The sequence below is a fragment of the Octopus bimaculoides genome, chromosome 17 (assembly GCF_001194135.2).
Source record: "Octopus bimaculoides isolate UCB-OBI-ISO-001 chromosome 17, ASM119413v2, whole genome shotgun sequence".
In the NCBI taxonomy this organism is placed as follows: domain Eukaryota; kingdom Metazoa; phylum Mollusca; class Cephalopoda; order Octopoda; family Octopodidae; genus Octopus; species Octopus bimaculoides.
The window spans coordinates 42,453,630-42,466,518 of NC_068997.1; the positions used below are offsets into that span (position 1 = coordinate 42,453,630).

Below are 12,889 nucleotides of genomic sequence, written 5' to 3' on the forward strand. Positions count from 1 at the left end.
ATTATTACTTTGCTGAGATCTTTGAGCACAAAACCCACAACTTTTTTTCAGAGAGAATTGTAAGTCGATTAAGTTGACTAATTATTGTATCAGTTTTGGAAGGCAAAGTTGACCACGGCAGCATTTGAAATCCGAACATAAAAGGACGAAACTAATACTTTACTTCTTGTGAAATTTTGAATATTTCGATTTTTAAAAAAACTGTTAATGATAACGGCAAAATAGACAAAAAGGTCAAGATTAGTGCGGCGTTTTTTTTTTTTTTAATGAAGGGAGGCAATTAAATATTAAGTATTTGGTACAATGCAATGTCGATTCTGCCGTTTCAATGCTGAAAATTATTTCAAGCACGAGCACAAAGTCACACGTTTGCGGAGAAGTTATAATCCTTAATGTCAAATAACGACCTCCATACTACACTGTTTTGACATGATGTCAAAATGGAATAAGATTTCTTTGACAAGGTTCACTATATTATAGCAGAAGAAAAGGAGAAAATGATGTAACTTTCGTAGTTTTCTGGGCGGTATTAATGTGAATCGTCTTTAAGACAAAATGGAAACCAAATCGCGGTTTCGTTATAAAAAGGGCTGACCTCTTGTTCTACAGTGATCTCAAATATTGGCACAAGGTCAGATTTTATAGTGAGAGTGAAATTTAACTAAAATACAAATCCTGAACAATAGTCATGATTTTTCCATGATATAAGTTTATACAAAAGAAAGAAAAGGGGGGAGGAGAGAAAAACAAAAACAATGCGGCATCAAGTGTTTCAATTGGTCGCACACCACAAAGTTCAACTGAAGCAAGCCAGCATGCTCGCATTACTACGGGCGATGGCGAGACTAAACCGTTGGAAAAGCCAAGCGCCCTCACTGGCATCACCTGACACCTCGGTGATGCGAGCGGCCAGTGAAATTTTTTTCCCCACGAGCGTTCTGGACCCCAGTAATGAACTCATTTGCATACAGCCGATCAGAGTTCACCTTGACCTTGATGTTAAGTTAACAAACACACTCTACCATGTAAACTCAAGACGAAGAACGGTGTTTTAAGTCGACCGATCGCTAAGTTAGGAGACAAATAATTAGATAGATTTGCATCTCTACCTATTATCGGATTTTGTAAGGGCCCCATATGGTAAAAATGGGGATGGGAAAAATGTGGGTAGGGGGTGAGGTGTTAGCAACCCTCTCCTCTTACTGCTTTACAAAGTAAACAACAACACAAATAAGTATGCTGAGGCAGCCATAGTTGAAACAAGAACAAGAACAACAAGCATTCTTAAAAGAGAAAAGAAGCATGGTCATTCCTTATCCAAGTGACCGTAACTTATCGCCCATCACTTGTTATGCGCTCATAAATTAGTTTGATAGTTGAGCTCTGATTGGCTACAAACAAATGAGTTTATAACTGGGGTCCGGAACTCTTGTGGGAAAAAATTTCGCGAACGGCCAACGATAAGAACTTCGCAGTTAGTGGCTCAGCCCCCCACCCTCAACGTCTCAAACGCCACAGGTTGGAAGAGATAGTTCATTGTCAGGTCCTGATACTTCAGGGTTTTGTTCCGTTCGTTACGAAAACAGTGACTCTCCCATTTACTGCAGCATTCAGGATTGGTTAAATTAATTCACTAGGACATTATTTTATCGATTCGGAAGGTGAACGGAAAAGTTTAACTCGACGAGATTCGAACTAAGAACGTACAGGCTGGTAGCTAAATATTCTTTTCTACTCTAGGCACAAGGCCCGAAATTTTTGAGGAGGGGCCAATCGATTAGATCGACCACCAGTACGCAACTGGTACTTAATTTATCGACCCCGAAATGATGAAAGGCAAAGTCGACCTCGGCGGAATTTGAACTCGGAAGAGTGGTAGCTAAATATTGCAATAACAATTCTTTTAAAAGAAATATTGAAATTATTTTTTCAAATTTTGGCACGTGGCCAGCAATTTTAGAGGTGGGCGGGTGAGTCGATTATATCAACTTCGGAAAATGTTGAAGCAAGTCGACCTCGGCAGCATTTGACTCAGAACGTAAAGCCGAAAAAAATGCTGCTTAGCATTTTGTCCGATGTGCTAAAGATTCTGCCAGCTCGGCACCCCGAAATATTGAAATAATAGATAGATAAATAAAAGCTTCAAATTTATTGCATAGATTTAATTACTTTATTTTCATTACTCTAGAATTAATTATGCAAGTACCAGCAGTCTCCCGAGTTAAATTAATCTCCTTTATTTGCTCATCTCTCCTGTAAATGAATCAATAATGCAAAAATCACAATAAAATCATGTTTTATACACTGACTGAAATAACTAAACTAATTAGGTGGTTAATTACACAAAGTGACATTATACGATAAGAGAAATAAGAGTCACATTTAGATATATATTTTTTTAAATTAGTACTCGCACAAATTGCGTTAAATTATTGGTGGTGGTAGGAGAGAATAAGGGAGTTCAGTCGGGTATATGACTCGTCTAGGATCTATTTTAAAACGGGGGCCACATTTTTCATTAATGTTTTACGTAGTGTTTTTGGTACGGAAAGACTTTCAAACTTCGTATACTTATCTATTTTGTGTTATAGAACAGAAAAATATTTTTGTATTCGAATTTATTTCATGTAAAAAATTGTCTTATTTCGATAATTTCAACCAATCACTGACAAGTATTCAGTTGTTTACATTTACTCCTTTGACTGATTAAGCGGTGTAAAGCGTATTTAATCTCCATACCTTCGTTTTATTTGCTTTTTTCATTTTAAATTTGCTTTAACCCTAACCCTAGGGTTAGGGTTAGGGTTAATTGTTTCAGAATCGTTTGTTTATGTAGTCGGCATTTAATGTATATCGGCTGAATGGACGTCAGTGATTGGTTGAAATTACAGAAATACGACAACTTTAACATGGAATAACTTATGGATTTCTTTTTTTTTTTTAAGAAGACTAAGAGAAAAAGATGTTTTATATGACACATTCTACCAGTGTTCCAAGTTTCAAAGTGTTTCGTTAATGAAAAATGTGGCCCCCGTTTTAAAAAAGATCCCTCGTCTATCTTGAAGCATTTTAGTCGTTTCAATAAATAAAACCAAGTCAGATATTTACATTCCCATTATGACTGTTCCCAATTTTTAATTTTCATTTAGTTCCCATTTTGCTTAACATTGTTATAGCGTATATTTGGAATATAAGCGTTTGTTCCTTTGACGTTTTTAACAAGTGTTATCAAATGTAAATGAATACCTCTCCCCCTCAGAAAAATTTAAACTAGTTTAGAATAACCCGAAACTAACCTCCATTCCTAAAGTAATGTTTATTGCTTATACAGACTTTTCTCTAAAAATATATCGAAATGAAGCAGTAGATAAGCTATCAAACTTTAATCTTCCATTATCTCAACCAGTATTAGCAATATATGAATACTGGACAATATTGATGTTAATTTTGGTACAAGGCCAGCGATTTAGGAGGAGGGTGTAAGTCGATTTCATCGACTCCCAGTGCTCATCTGGTATTTATTTTATCGACCCGAAAGGTTGAAAGGGAAAGTCGACCGCGGCGGAATTTGTACTCAGAACATGAAAACAGACGAAATACTGCTAAGCATTTTGCCCGACATGGTAACGATTCTGCTGGCTCACCCCCATAATACTGAACAATATTAATGAACAAATTAAGGCGGTGAGCTAGCAGAATCGTTAGTATGCCGGGGAAATTTCTTAGCGGCGTTTGGCCTGTCTTTACGTGCTGGGTCCAGATACCACCGAGATCGATTTTTTTCTTTTATCTCTTTGGGGTTGATATAATCAACTTAACCCTCCCCTGGAATTGCTGGCTTTGTGCCAAAATTTGAAACCAATATTAATAAACAGATTCTGTTGCTTTCGAACACAAAGATTTAGATTATGAGCTTCATTACATCTTGTAGCAGTTTTGTACCTCGATTCGAACCACCTGACTCAGATATCCAGTTTAGAATCACAGTCTAATTTTATTTCCATACAAGGCATAACCAACCTTCATTCTGCATACAGCTGTCTTGCTCTTTCTTCCTGCTATTCCATTGGTTGTAAGTATTCTCTATACTGACTGGGCAGGGAATCCTGCACAGTCAATTTAGACTAGAAATGGCCATGCCGGTCATCCATTCTCCATGATAAAGTTTCTGGTACTTGGCGCCCTTCTGTTCAAAGGCATTTTTCTTCCCGTTTGACTCTAAGCTCGATCACTATTCTTTTTTTTTTTTTTTTTTTTTTGCCTTCTCAGGCCACAAAACGACATTCGGTGTTTGATTCGTCAAAACGACCTGGGGAAATTGCAACCTTCCCTCAGGTTCACTTTCACACCCTATGGTTAAGTCTCTTGTGTTAAACTACTTGTTCTTGCTGTGATCAATGATTTTTCTTCTTCCATCACGAACTTGATTGATGGTGTTGTTTTTCCCGGTTGGGGTTGTATTATGCCTCTCTTGCACCTGTGTGTAAGTGAATGTCGCGAGTGCGCTACCATGGCACCTCTTATATCCAAATTAGTCGTGTAGAATTCCCTTTTATGATCTTGTAGAGACTATCCGGAAATTTTATTGCAGTATTTATTCCAATGCAAAACTATCAATTTGAGAGACGACATTTTGAAATCTCCCTAAGATTACCGTGGTTGGAAGTATAATTCTCAGATCTACCAACAAGTAAATAATATCGTTTAATTCGTAGACTACAAAAAGGTTTAACATTTAGCTGTTCTTCGTTTCAATTTGTTCTTTTATATAAGAGGCATTAGGTAACATTTTTGACCTATCATGATTTTCCAGATTCACACGGACTCTTAAATTAAATGAATATACAGTTATTTTCCGAGGGCACTTGACTTTCTCAACGCCTTAGCCTCGCCATAGCCTTTGGTAACGCTGCGAGCGTGTTGGCTTGCTTCAGTAGGTTCTGGTAAACCTTGCGGTGTGCAACCAGTTACTGTGATAAAAGAAAAAAAATTACCACAAATGGTTTCAGTACAGTTTTAACAGAATGATTTCGAAGAATTAGATGAAAGTTCTTCGGTAATTTTCTTTCATGTAAATAAATGTTTATGCTAATTTTAAAATTTGTCAGCAAAATCTTATAAAATGACGACGTTCTAAAAGATGTACATGATTATATGTTATATATGAAACATTTCACTTCATCTTAATATTTTACGGCTAACAGTAACATTAATTGACATAGACCTACTTCTGTAAGCAGAGTTCGTTAGAGATTAGCAGGTGGTGGTAGTTACATTAAGTTTTGTTATTTAAGGAATATCAAAGTCTCAGACAAGTCTCGTCAGTTCACACAAGGATCCACAGAAGAGTGCGGTGGCCATGTTGAATAAGGTTTCCTCTATACAAACACAGAACTGTTTATAATATATAGAGTAAATTCTCTTTGTAAAACTTCTGTATTTATCTTAATAAATTTCTTTTAAGTTTTCTAAGAGTCTTACATAACAGAGGAGCATCAAAAAAGTGTGTGACCTCTATAACATGCTTATAATTTTATGATGTTCATTACTAGCCCAAATTAAGTGCATACTTCTAGATATGAGGACCCTGATAAATCTGCCACGCAAAGTGGTAGAACTCTGGATCCCAATCTTTTACTAAGTTAAAGATTGAATTAAAGACATTTTTAAAAATCGAGTTTGAGAACTACCCGGAGCTTAGGAATATCTTTTTGGCGTGAACATACCCGACCTATATTGAAGTACTCATCATTCTCACATATCTGGGAAGGTACTGCTTCATAATCAAACATTCTAAACGACAAGTTACTCAGTTGATTGGGAAACCATCACGCTACTTATCCTCAAAAGTGCTGTTTTCTCTAAGTTTGTCTTCTCGCGCTATTACAGCTACCGCTTCTTTGAATTAACTGTCTCTACTTAGGCTTACTGCCCATCAACTTTACCGTGTATCTGGTTTCCCGTATCCTACATTATACACCTTTTCCCATTATTCTTTCCTAGAACTGAAACCTATGGTTTTGTTTTGAGACATCGACTTAAATCTGTTCAAAATAATGAAATGGCCTGCATTGGAAATGGATAACACCCCCACCCCCTGATATAACATTTTTTGTAATCAGAAAAGTTGAGGCATACCAACCCAAGACAAACACCGAAATTTCGCCTTGCTTTAATCAGTTTTACTCCGTTATTAAGACTTCTTGAGTGTTTAAAAACACTCACATACAAAAGTAGGCGATGACATTCTGTAGCAAACCCAGAAATTAGCGTAATGATTAATTCTAGTAAACAAAAAAATTCTGAGGGCGATCCCAAAGCAGTTAAAACTTAATACACACATATTAGCGATTCACAGCTGGGTACAATGGGTACACATTGTGAGGAGTTGGTATTAAAATTTACCCTGTAATTTCCTTTAATTTTCATCTAGCATACCTACACAAGTGTGCCCCCTACCATCGATTTTTTCCCCCTCATAACTTCCAGAAAAATGTATATTTTTTTTAATGAAATTTTCCACAAATACACTTCAGAGAGTGTAGATCCCGATTAAATCGAAATTTATAGTGAAAAAAACAAACTTTTCCTTAGGTAGGGTGAGAAGTTTCCGAAAATTACAGTGGAAAAAAAAATTGTGATGTGTGTCAGCATGCATGTGTACGAATCAACTAATTTTCTTTTTTATATTAAATAACTATATTATCGTAATCTACACACTCTGAAAGGTATTTGTTGTAAATTTCACCTAAGAATACCTATTTTTCTGAAAGATATGAGGAAACAAAGTCAAGTCGTGCGAATTTTCCAAAACTCATCACTCCACTCTCGGAAAATTTGTTCCCCATGAATTTCGATATAATCGTAATCTACACTATCTGAAGTGTATTTGTAGAAAATTTCATTTAAAATATCCATTTTTCTGGAAGTTATGACGAAACAAAGTCAGTGGGGGGGGGGGGGGTACACTTGTGTAAGTAAGCCTGTCATCCTATAAACATTATACTGTATACGTAGTACAGTTTGATACATTAAAAAAAATTCAAGTGAATTAATAAATGCCAACCAGACACTGCTTCAGAAGTATATTAATTTGACTCTGTGAAATACAGTTTAGCTCTTTATTTTTCATAATTTATTTTATATTTTAAGATTGTATTTAGATTGTCTCCGGAAAACTGGAAAACCCAGAAATCCGGAATACTTCCGTCCCAAGCCTCCCGGATATTTTGTCCGGTACCATATAACTTTCATGTCACTTTTTTTCAACAATTCAATCGTCGCCTCATTAATAAAGGAACTCACTATAATGTAGGATGTTGAGATTGCTTGACGGTCATGACTTTCCCCTGGACTATTATTTACAGTGTAAACAAAATACAATAGCAAGAAACCGGGAACTGAAATCAGATCTCGGTTGTTGCCTTATAAGTGATCATTTCCATTCTAAGGAAGGGACTTGGGCGGAGGTAAAGAATACGCACAGCCAGGACTTGATACAAACGTCTACGTGATTTAGCAGACGAGAGTTATGGTTACATATTTGAAACCATTATCTTAAGCCGTAGATTTTATAAATTGAAAAATTGCAAACGTACCCTATTTTTATAAATTAACAATTTAATAAGTATTTATTATTTAATAATAAATATTTACAAAATAAAATATTTTAAATTCTTTTTACGAACGAGAATTTTCGAAAAGATATTAAATGATTTTGTGAATTGTACGAATCCAAGGCTGGTTTACAAACCGACATGGCAGACGTTTAGTGTTTGACGAAATTGTAAACAGAAAAAGGTATTTATTTCTATTGTCTCTAGGTTGATGCATGTTTATTAACTGGTTGACAGCTATTCTTCAATCGTTTTGTACTATATAAGAACGAAAAATCTTTCTTACGCATGGATTATCATAGAAATAAATCTGCGATCTGTTTGAACCTATGCAAATGAAAAGCATGAACATCACACGTTCTCCTTCATCAATGTGTAGTCTTGTCTCTAAGAATATATTGTGTTGGAGGTGATTGCCATAGAGGATAGATGAACTTTCGGGAAGAAAATTACGAACAGGTTTCAGCGGAGGTAAAGAATACGCACACTACCCGTTTTCGGCGTAACAAAAACCCTAATCCGGGTGTGCATTCATTACTCTCGCCCAGGTTTCGATCCCCGGTTGAAGTCATTTCATCTAATTTCCACCGGTGAAACCCTTCAAAATGACCTCATAGTGTATCGTTCCTGTCCTCTGTAAACCTAGAAAACTTGCATTATAAGCCATTTATTTTTAACTTGTAAGTCATAGATGGAAGGTTAAATATAGCAATACTTGATTTTTTTTTTTTTCAAGTCATAGAGAAAATGCTAAATGGGATTCTGGGACATTCATGCATTTTGTAAGACTATTGGTTATGAAAGTGAAGCAATTATAACAGGAATTAAAATAGAAACTTCAGCAACATGTCTCATAACTTTTTAACCAGCACGTCTTATATAACGGTTTCTGCAACGCTACTTATGTAACATTTTTTTATTTTCAGATTTTTAGGTACTCTGACATTAATTGGTACTACTAAAGCTGCGCGGACCCGAACGCGCAGTCGCGCGTCCGCGCAAGCTAGTCTTGAGTGGCCGATCCTAACCCTATCCCTAACCCGCGTGTGCAAATGAATACTTGTTTAGGGTTAGGGTTAGGATCGACCACTCACGACTAGCTAGCGCGTTCGGGTCCGCGCTGCTTTAGTAGTACCCATTAATTTCTTTTTTTGTAACTTTGGCTTTATATGTGAAGTATTTTAAACAATGGATTGTCGCGGATTCGATTCTCCGAGGACGAAGACGTGGCGCAAAGTACATCGTCTAATAAACACTTCTTAATATAGTAGGGCGTGAATTGAGTGATATTTGCCTGCTATTTCTGACAGGTCAATAAACCACGTAGTGGCTCTCCCTTTTGAGTCGATTTTTAAAAATATTTTCAACAGCATTTTTATATTATGTCAGGTTATTTTCAACATGTACAATCCGGATTAACAGTATAGCTTTAGGGGTAGTATTTGGGTAACTTTTCAGATTAACACCCGCACGATTTTCACTAGGGTGTTAAGGTTAGGATTAGGGACGGAATTCCCTAACCCTAAAACCCTAGTGAAAATCATGCGGGTGTTAATCTGAAAATTTACCAGTATTTGTCCCATGTACGAGATGGTATCAAAAAGTTCCCAGACTAGTTCTGTAGCGCGCCAACAGATGGCAGCACACGGTTGCGTACGCAGTGAGAGTTAGTGACCTTCATGAGGCAGTGTGCCGAGTGACATTGTTGTATTTACTTCGCGAGTTGTGATTCTCAATAGAGATCCATATAGAACCTGAGGGTCCTTATAACATTTTTAGGGATCCAAGCAACAAAATAGTAAACTGGGATCTGCAATGGTATTTTAAGGCTCCCTAAAAAATTTTGCTTTAAATGTATATATTAGTATGTATTGCAAGATATGACAAGGTTTCTTTCTCTAACATTTTACATTGTTCAATCTACACAAGGGAGTGCCAGTGGCACGTAAAAGCACCCACTACACTCTCGGAGTGGTTGGCGTTAGGAAGGGCATCCAGCTGTAGAAACTCTGCCAAATCAGATTGAAGCCTGGTGTCGCCTCCTGGTCCACCAGTCCTCAAGTCAAATCGTCCAACCCATGCTAGCATGGAAAGCGGACGTTAAACGACAATAATGATGATGATGATGTATACAACTAGTTTTTAGACATTGAATGGTTATGGGTCCACCAGAATAAAGTAATAATCAAAGGGGTCTATAAATAAAAGACGGTTGAAAACCCCTGCTCTACATGGTTGCCTGACCTGTCAGAAGTAGCAGTCACATTTTCTTCAAATCGCACCCTATAAAAGAATACATTGGCTATATAGTCTTGTGTCCACTGTCTGCAGGAGAGGGGTTGAGGTGGGGCTATTGCACCTATTGGTGACTATGAGGACTGTGTAATTAATAATTGGATAGGCTTGGACTGGAACACAGTATAGTAGTAGCAATGGGACAGAAATCATAAACTTTTAAAATCATAGCTCAGAACCTTGATGACTCAGCCAACAGTGGTTCACTCCTGCCGGTGGTGGCGGTGGCAGTGGCAGTGGCAGTGGTGGTGGCATTGGTGGTGGCGGTGGCAGTAAGGATGATGATAACATCCAAATGTCATCACTCTGCAGGGGTGAGAGAAAGGTTTCTAAAGGCTCCTAGCTTCCTCTTGTTGATGGGGCAACAGTCTTTCTGCTTTAAGCAAAGGTTACATTTTCAACAAAAACACGAACATTCAAACCCAACATACATCTACACAGACTCTTTTCTATACACTCGCACAAACGTAGACATGCAAATATATGTGAAGATGCATGGGTTAGTGGTTAAGGTGTTGGACTAATGATAGTAAGATTATGGTTTCAATTCCTGGATTATGTGATGTGCTATGTTCTTGAACAAAACACTTCATTTCATGTTCTCCTGACCACTTAACTGGTAAAAATGAGTAATTCTGTGATGGACTGGTATCCTGTCCAAGGAGGAATATATACACCTGGGAAACTGGCCCTATGCTCCTTACAGAGTAATGTGGATGAACCATCAAGATATAGGGAGCACAGAAGATGCTGTCCTCTGTAGAAGTGGTGGCCATGGTGGTAATAGGAAGTTCATTGTCATTGTAGTTTCATTGTCATTTCTTTGTTTCAGGTAGATTTTACATATATGTGAAGACAACATCTTACTTAAAACTTCACCATGTACCGAGTGTTCTCTAACAGACTGGCTTCAGCTCAGAATCTGCAACTGATTGGAGCCCATCTGCGGTTAATGTCTTCATGTCAGAAAAACTTGGTGGATCGAATAATCCGTGTGGATCATGCTGGTGAACTTGGAGCCGACAGAATCTATGCAGGACAATACGCTGTCCTTAAGAAAACCTCAGTTGGCTCCCTCATTAAGGTAAATCACCAAAGTTTAATGTTTACTTTGTTATATTTGTCTATTATTATTATTATTATTATTGTTTATTTCAAAACTTTTTGTGTCTCACCCTTACGATGGAATTTAGGTGGGTTTACTCATGGATAACAAGTCACCATCTGTGACCTCAGCCATCCAAGAACTCTCAAATGATCTTCACCATTCCTAACAAGCAGGCCAGCTGCATGTGCTTCTGCAAACCATTCTTTTCTGTTTACTCCTTAAGCCTCTTCCTCATTATCCCTAAGGCTCCAATGATAACTGGTGCAACTTCACTCTCTCGGCAACCCCACAATCTTATCTCTCTCTTCAGTTCCTGGTATATATCTCTACCTTGTTGATTTCTTTTTCTCTTATTCTTGTATCAAATGGGCAGACCACTTCAGTTATGTAGCAAACCTGTTCCTTCTTCTCAAACACCTTTTATTATTATTGCTTGTTATTATGATTGTTATTATTGTTATTATGAAGGCAGTGAGTTGGAGAACTGTTAGCACGCTGGGCAGACTACTCACTGGCATTTCATCCATCTTAATGTTCTGAGTTCAAATTCCACCAAGGTCAAGCTTGTCTTTCATCCTTTCAGAGTTGATAAATTAAGTACCGGTAAAACACTGGGGTTGATGTAGTCAACTAGTCCCCCTCCCCCGAAATTTCAGGCCTTGTACCTTTAGTAGAAAGGATTATTGTTATTATTAAGGTGGTGAGCTGGCAGAATCATTAGCATGCCAGGCAAAATACTTACCAAGAGACACTGGATGCCTTCCCGAAGACCTCCCTCAACTAATGCAGGACTGAGATGGAGGATGTGTACGGGTTAAAACTGTCCAAGCAAGCTTGACCAGATAGTGATGATGATGACCATGGCCTCAGATTCACTAATACCTTTTGAGTGAAATTTTTTAGATGGAAATTGCACGGAAGCCAGTCATATGTCATGTATATGTGTGTGCATGCATGCATATCTGTGAAAGATATAATACAGAATGCTTTGTGTAACATAAATAAAAATAAAATCATAATAAGCACATCCAACTTAAGTTGGTTGTGTTGTTTAGATTGCTTTAAACTGCTGTTAGTGTCTGGAGGTACTATCTCATGTTGACTACATGTGCTAATTAAGCACATGTGCAGATGATCAACTAACAATCATCTGCACTGGTGGATGATACTGCTGCATCATGTGATTTCATCAGTTCTGCAGATCATCAGTGGCAGCCTTCCTTGTATCGAATTAGTAATAGTGTTTGTAACAAATATGATAAAATAAATATCAGCATTGCATATTTTCCCTTTCACCCTTCAACAGTTAACAGACTAAGTTCTTCAGTTTTATACCTCTACTTAAAAATATAATTTGGTATCTAGTCACACAAAATCATGGTTACAGCAAGTCAGTCAGCACAGATGGTTAAGTCCTGGATCAGATGTTTATCTCAGTAGTGTTACTCTACACCAGTTGTTCTCAACTGGGATCCATGTAAGATTTTGTTGTTAAATTTATCTGCAATCAATTGGTTATATTTCTACAATACACAAAATATTTTAACTATGCTTTTTATACAATTCCTAATAATATTATAATATTTAATTATAGAAATGTAATAGGATTTTTTAAGCATTGAATGGCTTGGAGGGTACATCTGAGTAAAGCAGGAATCAAATGGGTCCTCATTGATGTTAAATTTATCTGCAATCAATTGGTTATATTTCTACAATACACAAAATATTTTAACTATGCTTTTTATACAATTCCTAAGAATATTATAATATTTAATTATAGAAATGTAATAGGATTTTTTAAGCATTGAATGGCTTGGAGGGTACATCTGAGTAAAACAGGAATCAAAGGGGTCCACAGGCAAAAAATGGG

At 37.0% G+C, this 12,889-nt stretch overlaps 1 protein-coding gene across 2 annotated transcripts in view; it reads left to right on the forward strand.

Moving 5' to 3' along the window:
* LOC106883686 (5-demethoxyubiquinone hydroxylase, mitochondrial) overlaps positions 1-12,889 on the forward strand; it is a 27,131-nt gene that overhangs the window by 4,575 nt on the left and 9,667 nt on the right. Inside the window, exons 1-2 of one of the 2 annotated variants that reach the window (XM_014934790.2) lie at positions 7,652-7,800; positions 10,744-10,995. In XM_014934790.2, coding sequence (XP_014790276.1) covers positions 10,792-10,995 — 204 coding nt within the window. In that variant the 5' untranslated portion in view covers positions 7,652-7,800; positions 10,744-10,791. Of the gene's footprint in view, positions 1-7,651; positions 7,801-10,743; positions 10,996-12,889 lie in introns of those variants that run through there. The other variant, XM_014934791.2, reaches the window with a different exon arrangement.